The sequence below is a fragment of the Mytilus trossulus genome, chromosome 4, assembly GCF_036588685.1.
Source record: "Mytilus trossulus isolate FHL-02 chromosome 4, PNRI_Mtr1.1.1.hap1, whole genome shotgun sequence".
In the NCBI taxonomy this organism is placed as follows: Eukaryota; Metazoa; Mollusca; class Bivalvia; order Mytilida; family Mytilidae; genus Mytilus; species Mytilus trossulus.
Window position 1 is genome coordinate 50,253,723 of NC_086376.1, and position 25,675 is coordinate 50,279,397.

At 34.1% G+C, this 25,675-nt stretch overlaps 1 protein-coding gene across 1 annotated transcript in view; it reads left to right on the forward strand.

The window, feature by feature from the left end:
* Positions 1-3,771: 3,771 nt before the first annotated feature.
* LOC134715461 (uncharacterized) overlaps positions 3,772-25,675 on the forward strand; it is a 28,688-nt gene continuing 6,784 nt past the window's right edge. Inside the window, exons 1-4 of the mRNA XM_063577641.1 lie at positions 3,772-3,883; positions 17,018-17,177; positions 17,855-18,010; positions 22,645-22,748. Of these exons, the coding sequence (XP_063433711.1) occupies positions 17,175-17,177; positions 17,855-18,010; positions 22,645-22,748 (263 nt within the window). The 5' untranslated portion in view covers positions 3,772-3,883; positions 17,018-17,174. The remainder of the gene's footprint in view (positions 3,884-17,017; positions 17,178-17,854; positions 18,011-22,644; positions 22,749-25,675) is intronic.

Genomic DNA, 25,675 nt, shown 5'->3' on the forward strand with positions numbered 1-25,675 from the left:
GTTGAAACATTTTTTTGTGTTTCCAGGGGAACATTTTGTTATGTTTCCAGGTTTGTCTAAAAGAAATTAACTACTTCATTTTTTTTTTTACTAACATAAGGCCGTTAGTTTTCTCGTTTGAATTGTTTACATTGTCTTATCGGGCCTTTTATAGCTGACTATGCGGTATGGGCTTTGCTCATTGTTGAAGGCCGTACGGTGACCTATAGTTGTTAATGTTTGTGTCATTTTGGTCTTTTGTGGATAGTTGTCTCATTGGCAATCAAACCACATCTTCTTTTTTATATTTTCAATGTTTTCTTCCTCCTAGTATGGGGTTATCTTAGACAATTTTCATGGTTCCAAGGAACCCATTTCTTAAGTACTTCCACAGTTGTCTAGTAATTATTTTTTACCTTCTTGTTAATTTATGATTATGTCGCCTAGCATGGGTTTTCTTAGGAAATATATCATTTTTATGTTCTCAAAGGACACATTTAATTTTCGTGTTTCCAGGAGGAATAAAGGCAACAGCAGTATACCGCTGTTCAAAACTCATAAATCCATGGACAAAAAACAAAATCGGGGTAACAAACCAAAACCGAGGGAAACGCATTAAATATAAGAGGAGAACAACGACACAACACCGAAACGTAACACACACAGAAACGGACCAAGCATCAGACAAAACACCACGAGAATCACAAATATAACATGAAAACCAAATACATGAATTTGGGATAGGCAAGTACCGTGCCACGTCTTATCTAAAAAATAAGAGAAAACACAAACGACTCAACGTTAAAATGCAACACACACAGAAACGAACAATAATATAACAATGGCCATCTTCCTGACTTGGTACAGGACACTTTTAAAGGGGAATAAAAGTGGTGGGTTGAACCTGGTTTTATGGCATGCCAAACCTCGCACTTTAATGGCAAAGTTAAAAATAAAATTGAAATGACAACATAATATATCAGGACTGTACAATACAAATAAGGAACATTTTTTTTGTGTTTCCAGGGGAAACGTTTTTTGTTGGTGTTTCCAGGGGAAACTTTATTTTGTGTTACCAGGGGAAACATTTTTTTTTGTGTTTCCAGGGGAAACTTTTTTTGTTGGTGTTTCCAGGGGAAACATTTTTTTTGGTGTTTCCAGGGGAAACTTTTTTTTGTTGGTGTTTCCAGGGGAAACCTTATTTTGTTGGTGTTTCCAGGGGAAACTTTATTTTGTGTTTCTAGGGGAAACATGTTTTTTGTGTTTCCAAGGGAAACATGCTTTTTTGTGTTTCAAGGGGAAACTTTTATTTTTGTGTTTCCAGGGGAAACTTTTTTTTGTTGGTGTTTCCAGGGGAAACTTTATTTTGTTGGTGTTTCCAGGGGAAACTTTATTTTGTGTTTCTAGGGGAAAAATGTTTTTTGTGTTTCCAGGGGAAACATCCTTTTTTATGTTTCCAGGGGAAACTTATTTTTGTGTTTCCAGGGGAAACTTTTATTTTTGTGTTTCCAGGGGAAACTTTTGTTTTTGTGTTTCCACGTGAAACATTTTTTTAATGTTTCCATTTTTGTCTAGTATTTTTTTTTTGTGTGTCCAGGGGAAACATTTTTTTTTTGTGTTTCCAGGGGAAACTTTTTTTTGTTGGTGTTTTCAGGGGAAACTTTATTTTGTGTTTCCAGGGGAAACATGTTTTTTTGTGTTTCCAGGGGAAACATGCTTTTTTGTGTTTCCAGGGGAAATTTTTATTTTTGTGTTTCCACGGGAAACATTTTTTTTAATGTTTCCATTTTTGTCTAGTATTTTTTTTTTAACTACTTAGGAAAGATTTCATTCCATGTTTCCAAGGGACAAATTCAATTCTTATTATTTTTTGGTGCTTCCAGGGGAATCTTTTTTTTTTTGTGTTTCCAAGGTAAACATTTTATTTGTTTTTTATAAGTTTCCAGCGTTGTTTAGTAATTATTGTTTAACTACATGTCAATTTATAATTGTGTCTCAAAGTATTGGCTTCTCTTACAGGGGAAGCATATTGTCAAAGTTTCAAGGGAAATTTTTAAACTTACGACACTAAACCAAAACTGATTTGTATTTTATCCATTGATTGGTTCGCTTTTTGGATAGCGCTTCGGTTGTCTACAATTATTTGTTTTAATGCTTTCTTGGGTATTTTAGCTATTTCATAGATTTTTTTTATTATTATAAAAGCATTATTTTAATTCCATTTTTTAAATTGACATGTAGTTAAACAATAATTACTAAACATCGCTTGAAATAAATAAAATGTTTCCCTTGGAGACACAAAAAAAGTTTCCCCTGGAAACAACAAATTAAAATGTATCCCTTGTAAAAACAAAAACAAAAGGTTCTCCTGGAAATAACAACAACAAAAATAGAATTGAATGTGTCCCTTGGAAACATGAAATGAAATCTTTCGTATTAGTAGTTAAAAAATTATTACTAGACAAAAATGTAAACATAAAACAAATGTTTCCTGTGGAAACACACAAATAAAAGTTTCCCCTGGAAACACACAAAACAAATGTTTCCCCTGGAAACACACAAAACATGTTTCCCCTGGAAACACAAAATAAAGTTTCCCCTGGAAACACCAACTAAAAAATGTTTCCCCTGGAAACCCCCCCCCAAAAAAATGCTTCCCCTGGAAACACAAAATAAAGTTTCCCCTGGAAACACCAACAAAAAAAGTTTCCCTGGAAACACAAAAAAAAATTCCCCTGGAAAAACACAAAAAACAGTTTGCCCTGAAAACACCATAAACAATGTTTCCCCTGGAACACAAACACAAAAATGTTTCACCTGGAACACAAACAAAAAGGTTTCCCCTGGAAACACAAAAATAAATGTTTCCCCTGAAAAAAAAAATGTTTCCCCTGGAAAAACAAAAAAAAAATAGATTGCCCTGGAAACACCCTAAAAAAATGTTTCCCCTGGAAACAAAGAAAAAATGTTCCTCCTGGAAACACGGAAACTGATTAGAATTAAATCTGTCCTTAAAACATGAAAATGAAATCTTTCAGAAGCAGAGAAACCAATACTAGACGACATCATTATAGATTAACAAGTAGTTAAACAATAATTACTAGACAAGTCTGGAAACACAAAAAAAAATGTGTTCCCCGTGCCAAACACATAAAAAAGAATGAAATGTGTTCCTTGGAAACACTAAAAATTTCTGAGATAAATTAGGAGGGGGAAACATTGACAATTAGTTAAAAAAAAATCTAGACAAACCCTGGAAACATAACAAAATGTTTCCTCTGGAAACACAAAAAAAAATATGTTTCCACTGGAAACACAAAATATGACCCCCTCCTAGTAATATTATGAGAGTTCATAGTTTATATCAAATATCTAATAAATATATTCAAACATGAGGATAAAATGTTTGGAAAATTGTACTGACGGACAGAATGACAAACTAGTAATCACTAGTGAATGCATACTTGTTTGACATAAACAATGTTTCCCCTTCTATATACTAGAATCATTAAGAAAATAATTAATCAATCTATGAAAAATGAATATCACCCCTTTTCTTAAAATTTAAACATTATTAATAAATTATCTGTGATTTGTGTTACGTAATGTAATCAGTATACAGTGTCTGCGAAAATAGAATAACGGTGCACTATTTTGTGCGTATGGTTTTAATTTTTTTTTAAATTACATTGTTTCCCGGGGAAATTGTTTCTCAGGGAAATAAATTGATGACAACTTTAGTCAGCTGCATATTTACTAAACTCTTCAATAAGGAGGTATATAATTGTTAATAGACAGACGAAGTTAAGAGACACAGCATGTGAAAAGGAGACAGAGACATATTATATCATAGATACAAGTTAATACAGATAATTAACACTTACCCAAAACCTACACAAAAGAGGTGATAATAATACACCTTACATTTGATATTCATAACAGAAAAAACAAACCGTTACAAATTAAATTTAGATCTATCATCTGAGACTACACTCTACAGTACTATAGTTTCTTCTTCTTCTTCTCTTCTTCTCGTTACGAGTCGAACTCTGTAGTAAAGTGTAATAGACCACTTTCGAGTTCATCCGTCACCGGAAAAAACTCGTCAATTATACGCGCCTTTATCATCGTCATTTGTGCGTTTAGGGGCGTCGTCACTTCCTTCCAATGTTGAGCGAGTGGTTGGAAAACTATAATCCTATATTGTACGAATTATTCGGCAAATTGAATTCTCAAAATTGACAATCAACACTGCTGTCATTAGGGAATTGTCAGTAAGTACCTACAGAGCAACCATTATTTATAGTTTATCCTGCACAAAGACGATCACTAAGACGCTTGATGAGCGTAAATAGTGCAGGGATACAGGCGAGCCCCTCTATCTGGTAAATGACGTCATAAAGGCGTGTATAATTGACGAGTTTTTGCCGGTGACGGATGAACTCGAAAGTGGTCTATTGACTCGGGCGCATCTCAAACAGACATCAGGCCACTCCTCTGGCCAAAAGTAAAAGTCCAGGAAATCATCTGGACAGTATTTACAATAAAATATGGTATTAATTACATCTATGTACACTGGTTATCCTGCTGTCTATTTCAGATGTGGCTGGGTCCAGGGATGGTATTCACACTGGCCCTGAAGTCCTTTAGGGGGGTCGTCCCGATAGTCTGACACGCATTAGTCCGACACTCATTGGTCCGACACTCATTAGTCCGACACTCGATAGTCTGACACTCGATAGTCCGACACTCAATAGTCCGACACTCAATAGTCCGGCACTCAATCATTTTCCACTACCTTGAAAAACAAGTGTGGACACACTGAAATGTCTTGCCTGTATAACGTTAAATTTAAATGATCAATGTCAGGGGCGGATCCAGCCATTTAAAAAAGGGGAGTGTCTGTGTTCCCAACCCAAAGTACATGTCCCGATACAAATGCATTGATCGGCCAAAAAAGGGGGTCCATCCCACGACACCCCCTCCCCCCCCACACACACACATGAGGTCGAGGTGAGATATACCCTTTCAGACAAACGTGTATATATGTTACAGTAAAAAGGTGAAATTAGGAATTACATGTAATTACTAAAATTTAGGAATTACAGGTAATTCCCGGTGCACTTAGTTAATACAAGTAATTCCTGAAACGGCCCAGTTATTACCAGTAATTACTAATTTTAAAATGAGTTTTTACACCTATTTACTGACTGCTAAAACAATGTTGTATTATGGTCAGATGATCAAAAGTTATGGTAATACTAACTAGAAGATCAGTTAGTACTCTTAAAATATTGAATGGTTGATTTGTATTCAAAATATCTTGAATAAATATGGACTTTCAAATATTTGGTTAAATCAGAGTAACTTTAGTTTAAATCCAAAATGGTTAAAGTTCAGCATTATACAGATAATTTTTGACCAATGTCAGCAGACATGGAAATCAGAAACGGAAAATTCTCCCAAAGCATTATGTTTTAACTTTTTTCAAAAAAACTTTTTATATAAAAAGGAGATTTGGTGTACTTGCCAATGAGACAACTCTAAACAAGAGACCAAATGACACAGAAATTAACAACTATAGGTCACTGTACGGCCTTTAACAATGAGCAAAGCCCATGAAGCATAGTCAGCTATAAAAGGCCCCGAAATAACAAATGTAAAAAAATTCAAATGAGAAAACTAATGGCCAAATTAATGTACAAATAAATGAAAGACAAAGGCCAGATATACAATCATTCCATACTCCAAATATAGTTTTAAACATATTACTTATAATAAAAGTGAAATTAACATTGCAAAAATCTGAACTATCCCAGTCTCTCTTTCTGTTACAGAAGTCGCAAGCGAGACACTAAATACAAAAAGATGTGATGTAATTTCCGATGAGACAACTCTTCACAGGAGGCCAAATAACACAGTAATTAACAACTATAGGCCACCTTACGGCCTTAACTAACTTTAACCTTGCAGTGTACTTTTTAAAAATTATGCCAATTCTATGTTAAGTGAACAATAAGACTGAGATAAAACCCAATTTATCATACAATTAAAAAAACCTCATCAAAGGAACATGTGTACTAAGTTTCAAGTTGATATGAGTACTGCTTCATAATAAACCACATTGACTAAAAATCTGTTCGCACGAACAGACGAACGAACTTACGGACAAACGAACATCTGGACAATAGGTCGTACGAATGAACGTACAGACCAACGAACTAGACAATATAATGCCCATGTACAATCGTAAAAAAGGAGGGTGGATGTAATAGATGAAAGCCACAGTAAAATCAGATTTGAAATAATTGTAGATGCGTAATGACTGGTCTTAATGTCAATTAAGAATGTCACGTTCTGCTGGACTTTTTAGAATTACGAACACAAACTTGCAAGATATGTTTTGTTTCAACTTTTATTACACCACCGACAAACGGCTAAACGTCTCAGTTATTTCAGTTAAATTGGGCAACAGTGTACACCATGGCGTCCCAGTACTGATCAAGTGTTCTCTGTCCATTTCTGTAGGAATTCGTTAAACGATCTATCCTTTCTTGAAGAAGGCGGTACTTCCTCTTTCGAACGGGTGGTCGATCGTCTCTTCTAACGGCCGCAACGGACAAGGCTTCCCTTCTCTCTTCTGTTTTTAACTTCTACAAAAAAGTACCACAAGTTTGGATGACGTCTGCCAACTACTGCGTTCCATCTCTTGTTGAAAACTGAAAAATATTTATAATGAATTTTTTAAAGGAAAAACAGAAAGTTTTTGTGACCCAATTCTGATTTAGTAGTTAGCAAGGATTAAATAACACATTTCATTTTTATATTCAGTGAAATACAAAAGTAAAACTCTTACAATCATGAGATACTGAATTTAAGCATTTTTGCTTTCTGCATACACGGCAGGGGCGTAGCTAGAAAGAAACGACGTGGAAGCAAGTTCCGCGGAGCGGAGCGAGGCTAAAAAATTTTGGGACCCTATTTTGCAGATTTTTTTTTTTTTGGTCATAGGACGGCTAAACGAGGAGCTACATGTATATGTAGATAAAAATTTATGAATGTAAAACTATTAATAAATCTTCTGAATAGAGTAACAAATAAACAACTCATATTTTTTATAAGAATTTACTCAAAATTGTCCAAAATCTGCTCTTTGGGTCTTGAAAGAAAGAAACTTCTCTATATACTTTGTAAATATTCACACTGAAATCGCGATGAATATGCAGTAATGCTATGTAACTGTCGTTGTTCATTGTTGATCGTACATTTGTTTTCAATTACATATGTAGTACCGTGCCTGAAAGATCTCCATCATGGTATGGTAGTACTCGCGAGATGTTATAAACAGCGTACGTGTCCGGCATCGAGCGACCTTCCCAATTGAATTCGTCAAAATTACATGACAGGTCAGTTTCGTATGTCATATTTCCTACATTATGATGAAGCAGATACAGCACAAAGAAGATAATACTTGAAGCGACTCCACCTTTCAGTTCCCTTATCATATGGTCTAAAAACGCAAAAAATAATAAGAATTTCCAATACTGTTTTGGCGTGGGTGCAGGGTGATTGGCTCTGGTAGTCTGTCGACCACTTCGCCTCGGCATATTTTCAACGATATGGAAGGGATCTAATAATTCTAATGCCGATTGGTACATCTCATTCCAAACGGATGAATTGTACACTGTGAAATATTCTCCAAAACTACATGTCTTAGACTGAATATAAATTCAAATCTTGTAAAAGATACAAGTGACCTCCTGATCTTGTCATTTTTTTTTTATTTTGAAACCAAATGTCGTTATTTAATGATATTTCATTAATTAAAAAGGTGACAACATATATGGTTGTTTCCTTTAACATTCAATTTATAAATTTTGATTTTGCCATTTCTTTTTTGCATGTCGAATCAATGTACACGCAACTGAGTGTAAGTGTATATGGAGCCACGATCTTTTTCTGCATGACTCGAACAGCTTCATCAACACTTGTAACTATAGGTTGTCAAACTAATATCCGGGACACCAACAGTCTCCGACGTCAAACAAATATTATAATCATAATAGTCTAAGATAATACATGCATCACGCGTCGCTGTCCGATTCCGATTGACAACTCATTTCTCTCTCTCTCTCTTTTTATTTTTTTGTTTTTGTGAACACGACGTGGATGCACGTGCTGTCGTGCCTCCGGGTAGCTACGCCCCTGCAAGGAAGCTTTTATGAAAAACAACGGCTGATCATAAGCGACAGAATCGCTTTCCATTTTTTTTATTGGGGCCATTAATACTGATAAATCAAATTATTAATACTACATAGATTGGGGATACATACCGTAATGGAGTGTCATTAAAGCATATGTTTTTATGATTTAATTTGTCATACATGTATATACTTACATTCGACATGATTGTTTGTCCTATTGTCCATATATCTTTGGTAGACATTTCAAATAACTGGGCTAAACTGTCCATTTAGGTAATTTCGTTGGAAATAAGTTAATAGCTCCCTTAGACCTGGACAATTGTGACATAGTCGTTGAGTAGTTGCATCTTGACGAAACAACTGGAAATTTTGTCGAACCACTGCCAATGGAAGATACGCTATGGCCATCATTTTTCTCACACATCTTCTCAGTGCAAGACGTCTGTTAAAGGCATTTCGAAGTCCCTCTTTCTGAAGTCGCCTACAGATACTTCTGCAGAAATGAAAGAAACAGCCACAAGTCCTAGCTTGGGGAAATTCTGTTTCCGCTGCAGTTATCATTCCGGTCTCGAAATCTGAAACAATGTTTTGTGGCGACAAATCATTGTTGGTTAACCTTCTGTAACGCCGTTTAATGTGTCTCTTAATCTGTCGATAGCTGCCAATATGCTTATCTGTATATTAAAGCATAAACAAATGGAATTACCCTGTCACGGTAGAACCCGTGTATTGACAAAAATTGCATATATGGATGCGGGACAGACTTAAAAGTAGCATCTATATATATGTCATTTCAATCTCCCAAACACATAAGTGCCTCCCTAGTGCAGAAAACAGCAATTCCCCATCCATTATCTAGTTTACTTAGGAATTGATCACCATCTTTGGTAAGACACCAGCGCCCGTTGATAGCCACATCATTTATTGTGGCTGGGATTGGGGGAATGGGTTTCCTTCTTGTCCTGTCAAGTGATGATCTTAGGCAATCGTATGTTGGGATACTATCCCGTTCATTCCGTGGGACTTGCTGAACAACATTGTCATAAGCCTGTCTTCCGGAGACCTCTGGATTTGCAGATACATGATTTACCATTCTTTGTCTTATTGATGCAGAGTCAATTGTTTCCTGGTCTTCTTGGTGATCATGCTAGGAAACCTAAAAGATAGTCAGTTGCAAGTTATGTAGTCTGTATAAGTACTTATCTTCAAAAACCTAAGAAATAATTAAAAAAGATATGCGCGCAGAAATCTTCTTTTAGGCTCTAGAGTAATTTCTATATCTCTAAAGTAAAAACCGGTCAGAATGTAATACAATTTACCAAATAGAAAGATTGTTATGATGAAAAGTGACCGATAATACATGCTCGTATCAAATGTAAAATTGATATGCTTGAAGTAAAAGATGTATAAGATAATAATCGGACCCCCCCCCCCCCCCCCCCCTCCAAAAAAAAGGATTCATTTTTACATAAAGACCAAGTTTCTTATTTTACTTCTTTGGTTCCAAGAGGCAATTATGTTTTATTTATAAAAGTATGTTGAGGAATAAAATACATGAAATGAACTCAACTGACATATAAAACGTCGATATTGTTTGGTGCATTTTGTATGTCAAAAACTGCAGTTCGTAAAGGGGCTCTGCATGTGTTCCCCTGACACAGCCAGTGAATTGCGTTTAATCTTATTCTGTTTTTCTGGTACCTGTATCCTTCATGTATTAGGATTTTCCACCTCCACTACCTTGTACAACATAAGCCATGCTTCTTCAAACGTCTTTAATAGTTCAAATGCCACATGGTTTGAGAACGCTGCACTTTTTTCCAGACTGACCAGTAATAATCTACGTTTCATGATGACATAAGCATCAGCTATCCGAATATTTGATTGGCTTATTTCAGCTTCATTTGCATATTGCCCCTCTTTCAAACTCCCCGGTTATGTTGTCAATTGACCGAATTTTATATCTACTAAAACTGCACTCACACAAATTAAATATCATATTTAGTAGTATGTATGCGTTATAGTCACCAAAATATACACCATTGCGCTAATATGTTGTTTTAGACGTTTTGCACGACGTCGAGTTTATCTGTGCCTTTAAAAAAATAAACAGAGTAAAATCAGTTAAGGTGGTTCCTAACACTACAGGGAGATAACTCTGTAAAATCAGATAAACGTTTTAATTTCGTTGTGTTGTTAAAGGAATATTAAGCTTCTCAATGATCAAAATAAGTGTTTGCCAAACTGCTATATAACCAGTGTAATTTTTCTGATAAAACGGTTGGTTCAATTTTTTTAGAATTTTTATATTTTTGTCAAAGGGTCAAAGTAAATACTTTGTCAAAATTTCAAGAAGATTAAACGAGCCAAATTAATTTTACTTAAAGTGTTGGGTACCACCTTAAGCTTTAAATTAACAGATCAGAAAACATAGGTTGAAGGCGTGTGCATATTAATATAAAACTCAAAACGATGTCAATTTTGCTACAATGACATTTTACTGATTCTTAGATCTTAATTTACTATATATTTCTATATAAATTCCAGATTTTTAATATCCTATTTTTCAAAGATTAATTAGTTAAATGATTAAATGACCCGCATAAAATACGTGTTTAAAGACTGGTGCAAGTTTGTCCAAAAACGGAACAACATGCGTAAGTCTATAAGAATGTGTAATGCTCTTCTTACGTCCATGAACAATTCTATCTACAACTTGAGAAAATAATGTAAGAAATTATCACACCGTATGAAAATCGTGATATTGTCCATGTCTTGATTGTGTGTGCATAAGACTTGCTATCTTTGAGTTATAACGTGGTATTTTAGTTTTTTATTTCGATCCAACATATATGGTTATATTTACAGTACATGAAGGTTTTCATTTCATACAAATTCTGATTTTTTATTGGTGAAATGTATAAGAATATAAGCTAAGTAGTTTGTAGAGGCAATGTTCAATTAAAAACAAAAATACCGATGTTCTATATTCACAGTTTCACTCGATAAACGAAAGTTGGAAATCGTCAGTGTCGGACTAACGATGAGTGTACGTTTGTCTGAAAGGGTTTATCTCAACTTGACCTCATGTACATTCAGTGGCGGGTCCAAGGGGTGGGGTTGGGGGTTGTGGTTGGAACCCCCTTTTATGGCCGATCAATGCATTTGTATCAAGATTTGTATTTGGACCACCCACTTTTTATCCTGGGTTGGGAACACAACACCCCCTTTTGTAAATGGCTGGATCCGCCCCTGACATTGATTATTTAAATTTGAATTTAACGTTTTACAGGCAAGACATTTCAGTGTGTCCACTCTTGTTTTTCAAGGTAGTGTATAATGATATTGAAGACCAACTTGAAACTCTGTACACATGTTTATTGAAATCGATGTGATCTTTCTGAATTGTATGCAAAATTATAGGGTTCTGACCTTATTTTATGGTTCATTGAACAAGGAACAAAATTAACGGAAAATGATGGAGTGTCGGACAAATGAGTGTCGGACTATTGAGTGTCGGACCATTGAGTGTCGGACCATTGAGTGTCAGACTTATGAGTGTTGGACCAATGAGTGTCGGACTATCGACGTTATCCCCTCTAGGGATCCTGACTCCACTGCAGATTCAGGGAGTTTATTCCATTCTCTAGTTGTTCGTGGGAAGAATAAGTGGTAGTATACGTTCCTCTTCACTCTAGTTTGTCTAAGTTTGTGGTTGCCCCTGGTCCTACTGTCTCCTGTTGTGTAGTATTTGGCTTGATTAATAGCAATCAGCTGGTGTTGAGTCTTGTAACACAGCACAATACTCTGTTTCCATCGTCTGTGTTGTAGTGATTCCCATTGAAGTTGGTCCAGTAGCTAAGTTACACATCCAGGAGAGTTCTCCTGGAAGCAACAATAAACAAAGCGAGCTGCTCGTCTTTGTACCTGCTCTGTCACGTATGGTGGTGATTTGGTGAGGATCCCATACTGGGGAGGCATATTCCAGAGTTGGTCTTACAAGCGTAGAGTAGGCTGTGGCTTTTGTTGCTGAAGTACACCTATATGTACCAAGATTTCTCCGTAAGAAGCCAAGTGTCTTTGAGGCTTTCCCTATGGGGGGTCTCATTGGGGGGTTCTGATTCCGGATCCCGCTTACGGTTTTGTCCGATTTCCGTATCCCACTTACACTATATAAGTAAGCAATTCTCATTTTTTTGTCATTTCCCGGGTCCCGCAAGACCTCATTTCCCGTTTTCACGACAAAATAATATGACTTTCACGTGTCACGCTTACAAAAAAATCGGCAATCCCGCGTCACGCTTAGACCCCAATGAGACCCACCCTATGGTCTGGTTGATATGGTTTATACAGGTGAGGTCTTTGTTGATAGTGAGCCCCAGGTATTTTCCACTGTCTATTGTCTCTAATGTGTGTCCATGGAGTGTGTAGGACGTCTGGTGTTGATGACATCGTCCTGAGACATGGATGACTGTACATTTCTCCGGGTGGAAACACATTTTCCACTCCTTTTCCCATTTTTCCAGTGAGGTTAGGTCTTTTTGCAGCAAGTCTGCATCTGCTGTATTCCTAATGCGGCGGATGAGTAGACAGTCATCAGCAAACAGTCTAGCGCTTGATGTTGTTGCTTCAGGGAGGTCATTGATGTAGGTCAGAAAGAGTAAGGGGCCCATCACAGTGCCCTGAGGTACTCCAGATACCACATCAAGAGGGTCCGACTTATGGTTTTCAAGGATTACAGAATGAGTTCTGTTAGACAGGAACTGTTTAATCCATTCCAGCTGGGGACCTCTTACCCCGTAATAATCCATTTTACGAAGAAGTCTGGCGTGATTTACTTTATCAAAGGCCTTGGCGAAGTCTAACAGGATGATGTCTGTCTGGTCGCTGTCCTCCATGTCTTAGCTATTTCGTGTATAGTTATCACCAGCTGAGACTCCCATGACCGTTTGGTTCTAAACCCAAGTTGTTCATCGCAGAGTATGTCGTTTCGGTCAAAGTGGTCCATTATAGAGCTGTGTACTATGTGTTCAAGCAGCTTACATGAGATGGATGTCAGGGAAACTGGACGGTAGTTTGCAGCTGTATGCTTTTCCCCTTTCTTAAAGACTGGGACTATGTTGGCTGTCCTCCAATCTTCTGGTACTGATCCCTGGTCCATTGACAGTTGGTACAGTCTGGTCAGGTAAGGTGATAGTTGATCAGCCGTATTCTTTAGGATGAAGGCTGGTATGTCATCTGGGCCAGTTGCCTTGAACGGTCTTAGTCCTCTAAGTAGTTTAGTGACACCATTCTGGCTGATGTTTATTGGTCTCATGGTTGGATATGGACTCTGCCCTTTGTCTGGCATGTTGTTTAAATCTTCTTGGGTGTATACTGAGTGGAACTGAGTGTTTAGTATAGCAGCTTTTGTTAGTGTGTCGCTGTGTAGGTATCCATCTTTATTTTTTAGGGTTGTTATTTCTGACGATTCCTGTTTCCTACTCTTTATGTATGACCAAAATCTTTTAGGGTTCTTGTATAAGTCATCACTGACTATATTTTGCATGAATTTTGTATGCGCTCGTCTAGACTCTCTTTGAAGTTCAGCTTTCATGTTTTTATACCGCTTCCAGTCCTTTGTTGAGTTGGTGAGTTTAGCTTTAGAGTAAGCTCTTTGCTTCTATTTGCTTAGACGTCTAGGTTGGGTATTCATCCAGGGATGGCTCTGTCTAGCAAGTGATGTTTTTATTGGTACGTATTTTTCCATGGAATCCTTTATAATTTGTTTAATTGATGTCCACATGTTGTTAATATCATCAAAGTTTGTCTTTTTGAAAGTATCAAATTGGCTGTCAAGGTGTTTCCCTATACTCTCTAAGTCTGCTTTCTTCCATAGGTATATTTTTCTCTTTGATGGTTTTGGTTTGTTGACATTTGCTGATATGTCCACTAATACTATGTCATGGTTGCTATTTCCTATAGGTGGCAGTGTTTTACATCTCTCTATGTGTCCTGGATGGCCTGTAAACATCAGGTCGAGTATGTTGTTTCCTCTTGTATTGTTGTTGTTTATTTGCTGGATTGACAAGTCAGCTGACATCTGTAAAAATGCTCGATTTATTGATTGTGGCAGTTGGTAACCTTTAATCTCATTACTTTCCCAGCTGATATCAGGTAGGTTGAAGTCACCCCCAAGGAGGAATGTGCTCCTTTTGTTGTTGTTTCTCAGATTTTGAATCTCTGTGATTGTTCTCTCTACATGTTTACTGTCTTTACACTAAAACGGGAAAATTGTTATCATATGAAAAGGGCAGAGTGGTTAGTCATGTGTAATTTAAAAACTTGAGTGAAGAATGTAAAAGAAAGTATATTTTTGAAAATCCTTATAAGATAAGATAAGATAAGATAACTTTATTAGCACTTACAATTACTTAGGCATTAACAATAAATGGTTATGACAACAAATTAAAGACAAACTACAATGCTATCAAGTCAAACAGGCCCACGTTGATCTGGCCCAATAAAAAAATATGTTTATAAGGAATAAAATAAAGATATATATTAATTGTAACTCATAAAGTTTATGAATTTATTATAATGTAAAAGGTGTACCGTAAAAGAAATGTTTTACTACAAGTTTTTGAGATTGTTTGGTATAATTATATTAAAAAAAATATAACAGAATTTAGGACAATCAACAGACATCAACATTAATCAGCAGTATTAAATTATCAATTTCTTTCAATTGACTGTGATCTTAACAAGTCTTTCATCCTGTGAAATAACAAATAGTTACATTGTCTTGTCTTGTCTACATACACAACAGTACAAGCCTATCCCCAAGCTGATACATACAAACTTTGCTTTTGTTTGAAGTTTTTAAAAATCCTCAAATTGAGAAATGTTGTTTGATTTGCCAAGTCCTTTCTGAAAATGTGCATTCAGTGTAATTGTTTTGTTATTATCTTGATAAAGAATAATGGATACTTATATAACTTTTTTTTTTATCTACTCACATCTATTCAAAATATTTTCAACTTTATAAAAATATATTGACTATATTCGATATAACCAAAAAAAACACATACAAGTGTTATAGAAGCCTCTGATGTTACCAGGAAAAAATACAATCACAACCATTTTCGTATCGACTTAAAATATTTCATCTTTCTGGTACTCCAAATTTATTCACACTTACCTGTTGTCATCCATCATTGATACTTTTTACAAATTTGATTTATATTAAAAGTCTATATAGTTTATTCCTTATAATTTATTATGGGGCCTGATCAAGTTTGGACAGATCGACTTGGGGCCGGATTGACTTGGGGCTGAATGGGTTTGGGGTTGGAACGACCGAATACCACTACAATAACATATATACAACGAAGAAGTGACAGTGGATAATTTATATGGGAAAATTATATAAAAATAAAAGAGAGGCATATAAATCATTACAGAAATCAAGTACCTTTTAATAATGAGTTTGTCACCAACATCATTAAAACAAGTTATATGATAAACAATGATAAAGAAGGTAATATGTTGTTCAATGGTCTTTTTTTTTTAATGAGGTTATCTCTCACGTTGTTAGTTATAGGATGAACATTTTAAAAGGAAGTGTAGTTCATCTCCAATGTCTCCACTGTTGCAGCAAAGACATACTCTACTCTGCTTTGGTATTTTTAGACATCGCCCTCTTTCAATAGATAAAGTATGAGCACTATTGAACCTTAATTTACATAATGTTGATCTATCACATTTGGATTTACATTGATCAACATACAAGGGTCTTTTATTTGGTTTATATAGTATATTAATAAACTATCATTTTTTATTTTGATTGATGTCAGCTAGTCTCTTGCTTCTGGAAGGCTATATCATTGATTCTCTCAATTATATGCTAAGGACTTCATAGCTCAAAACAATTATACATTAGGTATTGCCATGATTTTTTTTATTTTTTTTTATTCAGTTTTACAAGCTTCTATTGCAATATTCTCTCAGAAAATACTTTTTACATAAAACCTCATGTATTTACATATATATATTTGTACTAACACATTGTATGGCAGATAAAATAAAGAGTTGCTTTGGTTTCTATATTGACAATTATCATGAGTATCAATGATTGATGTTTAAAATTGTCTGATTATCTCTTAAATGTGTTTAAACATTGCTCAATTCTTGTTTCATATAGATTTATCATAATATGGAATGTCAAACAACAACAATGTCTGTAAAATGAAAATGATTTCTTACAAAAATATAAAATAAAATAAAAAGTTGTACCTGTGTGCAGGGCCTTGATAACTTTCACAAGTTAAGGGAAACCAACCTTCATTTTTTTATTATGGCTCAACTATACAGGTTGGATTGCTAATGAGATTTTGCATATTTGGGGTGCACAATATGTAGATGTGCTTATTACATTTTTGTCAAATTTTGAGTTTCTTCTTATTAAAAATCTTAAATCTTATAAATCGTTAATTTTGTGAAACTTATTTTGTGGTAGAATTACAATGGAAATTTACATACACATGTATGATACAGTCTATTCCTAAATGACGCATAATTTGTAAAATTTGCTTGTAAAAAAAATTTTGGTGCAAAAAGATGGATTTATTATCTGTCGGGCATCTTTTTAAAATGGAACCAAAGTAAGCAAATTGAAGATTCTTGGTTTTTGAAATAAATTGTTAGCTAACTATTCTTTTCCCATCTTTTATACTGACTACCTAACTATAGCAAACTGTGCCTTTAAAAATCCTGTGCTAGTACAACAATATTTAAGATTTTAAGATAAATGTACAACTCTTATATACGTTATTATGTTGGCTCTTATTGATTAGGTATAATGAATGACAATACAGCCTGGGTTCCAAGATGCCTCCAAAATCCTGAGGTAAATGACCAGAAGACTTGGATGAAAGAATGGGTTGAGAGTGAAGAAGACCTCCAGACAGTACTAGAAGCTCATCGAAGAGCATCTCTAAGTACCTTTGTGACATGGTAATATTGAATGAAATAAAGTATATTAATATAGAGAAAAAATTTAACCCGGAATATGTCAAAAAGACAATTATTGCAAACGGACTAAAGAGTACGAAACAGTTCAAGGACAACAATGGGCCTAATCAATGCAGCAACAAATTCCTCCACCAAAACAATCATGTATACTAGCTAAGTTCAGCAGACTGGAACCAACATTAAACACCAAAACTACAAATGAACCAAAATTTGAAAAAAAAACTAACAAGAGGATTTTGTCAGATCTCAACTCTCACCTTATACCCTAGATTATGTTGAATGAAAAAAAAAAACATTCAGCAAATTTAACCATTTTAGGTATTTACAAAAGCTTTGAGTCAAATGTTCAAAAGGTAAGAAATAGTAAAAGCAGGCCAAATTTCAGCGAAGGATTATACTAAATCTTTGCCATTTCTTTTGACCTTTAATTAAGATTCTTTATATTCTGTAGACTCTGACACTGACCAATATTTCAACTGCAGATTGTCCAAAAAAGAAAAAGTTTTATTAATGAATTCATATAGCCTTTCAATACCATACTTGCTTTAGTTCATATAAGCTAGTTTCAACAGCAGTTTTCTTGCATATTATTACCTCCTTACTTTTATATTGAAAGGATTTCTACATTCAATATGTGCATTTTATCATTGTATTGTCAGATGACTCAAAGAAAAACAAACCTAGAGAGAAGGATTCTATGGAAATATGGAGATGTCAACATACATAAAGGCAGTATGCCATTCTCTGTAAAAAGAACTATAGTGTATACCTGCCAATATGGAAAGCCAAGAAGAAAAAGTAGCAATGAAAACATGGTATATTTTATGCTCACTTGGCCTTAAAGGCCAGGTGAGATTTTCTCATCACTTGGTGTCCGACATCGCTGTCAGTTATCATTGTTGTTGTACATCATTTTTAACTTTAACAAATATCTTCTACCTTGAAACCACTTATACAAATTTAACCAAACTTGGCCAGAGTCATCAGGGGCGGATCCAGGATTATCAGTTAGGGGGGGGCGCAAAGTATTATTTTCGGCGAGGAGAGCGAGGCGAAATTTTTTTGGGAGGTTTTTTTAGGTAAAATTATTAAAATATTCTGCCAAAGGGGTGAAATGTAGATATCTCGAACTATTGTGCAGTAAAATGATCAAGAAATTTAAGTTTCAAGCTGAAACCGCCTTAATCCACACCTGACAACAATCTACAGACAGACGGACGCAAAGTGAGACGAGACAGTTCACAATTGTGCACCTGACCAATATATTTTGCAGACGAACATTTCTTATTCTACCAGCGATTTTTAATTTTTAAATTGTCCTTTTATAATATCTGGTTTTTTTTACTCTTTTTAATTTCGGAGGTTGTGCCAGACTTTACTGTGTTCGCAACATAACAACTAAAATCAGAATGAGATGCATTTACGCAGATATCTTTATTTTCTTGGGACGCCAAGCATGTAATATACGGTACAGAATTCTACTAAATATTTAGGTTTGCAAGTGAGAAACAAATATAGACAAAGAGATACAAATTAATAAACTAACCTTTCGCTAGAAACAGTATTTCTCTCTTTCATTACGGATATTATGAAAGAATCTCACCTGCCTACTGTTTTCTTGATCGTGTCATTATGAAATTGTGAAAGTGAGTAAGTAATGTTTTGGAACTACGCTTATCAAAGAACTTGATGATAAAAACCGGAAATATAATGTAACATTTGTATTTACTTTAACTGCTAAAACCTATTAATGATCTCCATTCAATTTTTGATGGGACATGTGATCCTGTGTCCTTAGATAAAACATCAATAAGTAGTCTTAGTTTTGCTGATGATCTTTTAATATTATCAGAATCACAAAACGGTTTACAATCTGCTTTGAATAAACTGGAAAAATATTGCTACAAATGGCAGCTGACTGTAAATACAAATAAAACAAAAGTTATGATTTTTCATTCTAGAAATTCTTTTGAGTCAAATTTTTTTTATAAACAAAATCAGTTAACTGAAGTTAAAGAGTATAATTTTCTTGGGAACATTATTGATAATAAAGGAAAATTTAAGAGATCTACACATGAACTATCCAAAAAAGCGCTTAAAGCGTTATTTTCACTAAAAAAATATATGTCTAATTTTCATCATGTCCCTGTTGATTTATCATGTAAATTATTTGATTCACTTATCAAACCCATAATTTTATATAATAGCGAGATCTGGTTTATGGAAGATTATTACTCAATTTATAGAGCCATAAATAGAGCCACTTTTCATGGAACTAACTGTGATATTTTATCATTGACAGATAGATTCAGCTTTGAGAAAGTGCATCATAAGTTTTGTAAAACTGTTCTTGGAATTAAAAAAACCTCATGTAATATAGCTGCAAAGTCTGAGTTAGGACGATTTCCACTTGACTCTTTTATTAAAACTCATGTTTTATTATATTTTTGTAGAATAAACTGCCATGAAATAAACCCTCTTGTTAAAGAAGCTTTTGCAGTAAATAAGTCTATGTCTGAAGATGGAATATACACTTGGTACACTTTTGCCAAGCATATTTTTAAAGAATTTAATATTGATGAAGAACAATATGTTGATTCTGATAAACCTTTTAAACTTATAAAACATTCACTCAAAAAAACTTTTAAATGTATAGTGAAGGAAAAGTATAATAACATCACTCTTCAAAAACTTTCAAATATTGATAACAGTTCAAAACTTTATCTTTATAGTAAACTTAAAAATGAAATTAAATTTGAGGACTACCTGCACAATCTAAACAATTTTAATGGTCGTCAGCTTTTAACAAAATTACGTGTAAGTGATCATAATTTGGAAATTGAATTAGGACGTTATAAAAAAATTCAAAGAGAACACAGACTGTGCAAAGTTTGTAAAATTTTAGATGATGAGGAACACTTTTTCCTTCATTGCCAAATTAACAGTAATGTAAGACATTCCCTTATAAATGCAATTAAAACCCATTATCCTAATTTTAACCAGCTTGACTCAAACTCTAAACTTAAAACTATTCTAGATCCCAATAAAGATATTTTGTCTAGTGTTGTAGACTATATAAAGCAATCTATGGAATTGCGAAAATAAGGTCCACATTGGTCAATTATTATATTATACATCTATATATAGATATATGTTATTAATATCAACTTCACTTTTTAAAAACATTTATCATGTATAGTTATGTTTCTTGTCACTTGTGTATACAATGTACTATGTTTGCATTTTAACCCGTCAGGGTTTCATGTTTTTTGCAATAAAAGATTTACATATATACTTTGAATGTTAAAAAAGATGGAATGGTCTCTTCTGATACTTAAATATGTTGAAGTCAACCCATGCTTTGCAAATTTTAGGGGGGGGCGCACGCCCGCCACACCCCCGCCTAAATCCGCCCCTGGTCATCATTATGCTATTTAGTTAAAAAAATGTGTCTGATGACCCCATCTGCCAACAACCATGGCTGACATGGATGAAGATAAAACTTAGGGGTATAATCCATTGTGTGGCTCATATCTCTGAAACTAAAGATAAAGTATAACCATCGAGAACAGTGCATTTCTTTAAGAAAATAAATTTCAAATTAAAAAAATCGCACCTACTCTTTCTCAAAAAGATTTTTAAAGCGTAGTGTACTACATGTGTGACAAATATTATCAAAATTATAGAAGCTTCTACTAGCTCTAACTCAAAATATTGACAACTTTGTGATAAAGGGGTCAAAAATTTTGTTTGTCAGCTTCAGACGTACTAAAACTGGACCAAATCACTAATTTACATAAAGATTCGGTGCCCAATTTTTTTTAACTTGTAATTTCATCCCCCTACTTAGTATTTCATGCATTACATATTTAGAAATTAATTGGGAAATTGTATAAAAAAAAATTGCAAGTAATACACTGTAACATTATGGACACCAAAGGAGGATAACTGTGTCCTTGGATCTCCTGGTTGCATTTTTTCGTGTATCAATTGTAAACAAAAATATAAGGTGAGCGAAACAGGCTAAGCTTGAGCATGGTATGCAAAAATAACAATAAACTGATTTATATTGCAACTAGTTCAGTTTATTTCCTAAATATAGTAACATAGCTTTATTTTGTATAATTTCAATTTCATGTGGAACACTTTCTCAACAATCAGGCATCCATTCAGGGATGGAAATAAGTTGGACATTTGTGTTACAATTTAAAAAGCTATCAGTGTATTAGTTAAGTTGCAGTATAAAAACAATATTAGGTCAATGTCATAAAAGTATAAACTTATTTGTATTTAGTGCAAAAATGTTGAAGGGCTTTTTAGAATGTTGCTCTTCCCCATTTTCTCAGCCTCATACAAAAAAAGTATATATTTTTCTTCCATTGTCCTAATATTGTATATTTATTTAAATATTGAATGGTTATCTTAATCAATATAATACTACAGCATTAAAAAAAAAAAATTGATTGAATAGTAGAGTGGAGGGGAGGACACTTTTTTTCAATATTTTTGCTGTCTGTGCGTATTTATTGTTACTTTCCATTCTATTTTCACATCAACTATTACTGTATGATAACAATCAGTTATTTATCATATCAATAAGTTTTTGCTATTTACAAATTAATAGTTCTTACAAGGATTTGTATAGTAAGAAGGTCTTACTATACAAATCCTTGGTTCTTATTATTAAAAAAGAAATGTCTGAATTTTGGTATTTATTTGTTTACTCAAGTTTAAATAAACAGGCAATAAAAAATTTAAATATTGTTTATGGTTAATTATCTAAGATTTAAAATAGACACATTCATGCTAAAAAAAGAAAGATTTTTGATTGATTGTTGGTTGCTTAACGTCCAGTGGCAAATATTTCATGCATATTCAGGATGAGAACAAGTTTTCAATAAACACAATAGGTAGGTTGTTGTAATAGAGGTCATCTAGGATGATGGTCAGGAAAATTTGGACTGCCACTGGAAAATGAGGGTATATTGGATAGGGACAGAAATTTTGCCTTGCAACAGGCCACCTAATCAAAGAGTTGTCGCAAGGGTTCTCATTGTGCACAGAGCGTGGCACTCTCTTTAAACGAGACATCAGATTTAACGTCCCCCTTCTGACCGGACGTGACTGCGATCTTGATACATCCCGCAGAGCCAAACGGATGCCCCACTTTGGCAAGCGTTTTACTGCCGGTCGGGAGAAGACCAAGTGACCATATTTCTATTCCCCAGTCACCCTTGGGGAAAAAAAAAGAAAGAAAATAGATGATTAATTTAAAAAAGAAAAGGCCATGATTTTGCCTTTCATAAACTGATTACTAGGTTATGTGATCTTTTATAAATTAAAGTGGTTTCTTGATAAACATATTATTAGAACATTTTCTTTACCGTTCATTTCTTTTACAGGTTTTTTATAAGTTATTCTGTTGCTTAAAAGACTTTGTGTGTTTTAGAATGAAGAGAATGATCACCAGTACATTAAAAAAAAAAGATTCCTGATACAAACAACCAAAAAGGTTGGTTGTGAGGCCAAACTTGTAGTGAGATATATTACCAGGTGAGTAAATTGTATGTTTTTTTTTATATTTGTCAGATATCATGTGACAGTACAGCTAATTAAATGTCAGATTTCTAGGAAAACAGAATAAAAACCAGAAACCAAATACCTGTGCTTTGATAAAGCAATAAATATAAAACTAATACCAGGCAGCAATAACACTATCAATTGATTTAATTCCTACCTGAACATTGGACAAGCACCCCAAGCATGTCACAGAGTCAAACATATTCGTGAATACTCAAACTTCCATCATAGTGTTGCATAAGGTACAACTCCATGATTTCAGATTCCTGGACTTATCACAGGATGTATACATTAGTTTTAAGAGCAGCATCATATTTTGGTATCATGTGTGTAATATCTCCAAATAATATTGCTAAACCAGCAGCTTAGATATATGATACGGTTCTGGTGTCAATTTTGCAAATGTATATATATGTTACAGTAAATAGGTGAAATTAGGAATTACACATAATAACTAAACATTTCAGTAAATACCTGTAATTACTAGCCAATTTAGTAATTACATGTATTTACTAGTTGTTTCAGTAATTACTGGTAATCACTGATTTTTTTTGTCATTTTTACAGCTATTTACTAACTTGATGTTTTTGTTTTAAAATTAAAAACATAATACAAGATACCAAATAAGAAAGTAAAGGGATAGTGATTTTAAGGGAGCTTACGTAAGGATGTAGGAATATAAGGCACATCAAAAGTGCATACTCTTTAATGTTTGTGAATTGAAACTGGAAAACGGGTGTTTTATAGGTTTTAAAACTCTGTAAATATATGCATGCAAGACAATGATATCTATCCAAAATTGATTTTTTTTGTAAATAACTTATAAATGGACTAGTTTTTTCCCCAGATTACATACACTCTACAGTTAAAGTTTTTAAAACATTAGGTTTTATAAACCATCCTGAATTTTTACCCAATTTTGACAGAAACTTCTTACAGTACTAGTCAAAAGATAGTATCTCATGGACAATTTTAAGATTAATAGCAAAAGTAGCCTATTTGTTCTGCAAAACCCTTACAACTTGAATAGCTTAATACATCGACAACCCATCTCCAGCTAGAGGTTGAATTGAAGGTCACATGAATACATATTCAATGAGGTCCAAATATTCACTTGCAAGTGCACAACTCGTTACCCTTGTTTCTCAGCTAATTTAGCAAAGTAGAATCAAATTGGCTGCTAACAGTGAATTATGATTTCACTATATCATTTTTATTAATGATTTAACAACAACAAAAATAAATCTTTTTTTATATCTCGAAGCTAATGCACATAACAGTTCATTCTAGTTCTTAACCTACATAACGTTATCTTTTCTTTATAAGGTACAAAAATGTAGTAAGTCTAAATATTCTTCAAATTCAAAGTTTTCTTTTTAGAAATTTAAAACATACTGCTTTGGGAGAATTTTTCATTTCTGATTTCCATGTCTGCTGAAATTGGTCAAAAATTGTTAATGCTCAACTTGAACCATTTTGGATTTAAACTAAACATGCTAAAGTTACTCTGATTTAACCAAATATTTTAAAGTCCATAATTATTTATTCAAGATATTTTTAATACAAATCAACCATTCAATACAAAGTTTAAGAGTACTAACTGATCTTCTAGTTAGTATTACCATAACTTTTGATGATCTGAACATAGTACAACATTGTTTTAGCAGTCAGTAAATAGGTGTAAAAATTCATTTTAAAATAAGTAATTACTGGTAATAACTGGACTGTTTCAGGAATTACTTGTATTTACTAAGTGCATCGGGGATTACCTGTAATTCCTAAATTTTAGTAAATACATGTAATTCCTAATTTCACCTATTTACTGTAACATATATATATATACAACTCGTCTAAACATCAACCCAACAATGTTAGATCTGTAAATTTGCTTTCGCAAATTTTTGGTCCTCCCTCGCCGGGATTCGAACCCATGCTACTGTGATATCGTGACACCAAATCGCCTGCACTGCAGCCGTCCCGCTAGACCACACGACCACCTGGGCTCTCATAATGTATATACAACTCGTCTAAACATCAACCCAACAATGTTAGATCTGTGAATTTGCTTTTGCAAATTTTTTGTTCTTCCCTCGCCAGGATTCTATATATACAAAAATATTGATGACAGATTCTGTGACATATACTAGGAATCTGGTGTCTGCATGTTATGTAAGTATGGCTGTCTACAACACAGTGACATCAGATTCCTTGACATATTACAGGAATCTGGTGTCAGCTGTGTGTATATGGCTGTCTATAACACAGTGACATCATATTCCTAGACATATTACAGGAATCTGGTGTCATTTGGCTATATATGGCTGTCTATAACACAGTGACATCATATTCCTAGACATATTACAGGAATCTGGTGTCAGTTGGCTATATATGGCTGTCTATAACACAGTGACATCATATTCCTAGACATATTACAGGAATCTGGTGTCAGCTGTGTATATATGGCTGTCTATAACACAGTGACATCATATTCCTAGACATATTACAGGAATCTGGTGTCAGTTGGCTATATATGGCTGTCTATAACACAGTGACATCATATTCCTGGAAATATTACAGGAGTCTGGTGCCAGTTGTCTATATATTGCTGTTTATAACACAGTGACATCAGATTCCTGGACATATTACAGGAATCTCGTGTTAGTTATGTATGTATTGCTGTTTATAACACAGTGACATCAAATATATTGAAATTTACAAGAATCTAGTGTCAGCTGTGTATATATGGCTGTCTATAAAACAGTGACATCAGATTCCTGTACATATAACAGGAATCTGATGTCAGTTGGCTATATATGGCTGTCTATAACACAGTGACATCAGATTCTTTTAAATTTACAGGAATCTGGTGTCTGTTGTCTATATATTGCTGTCTATAACAA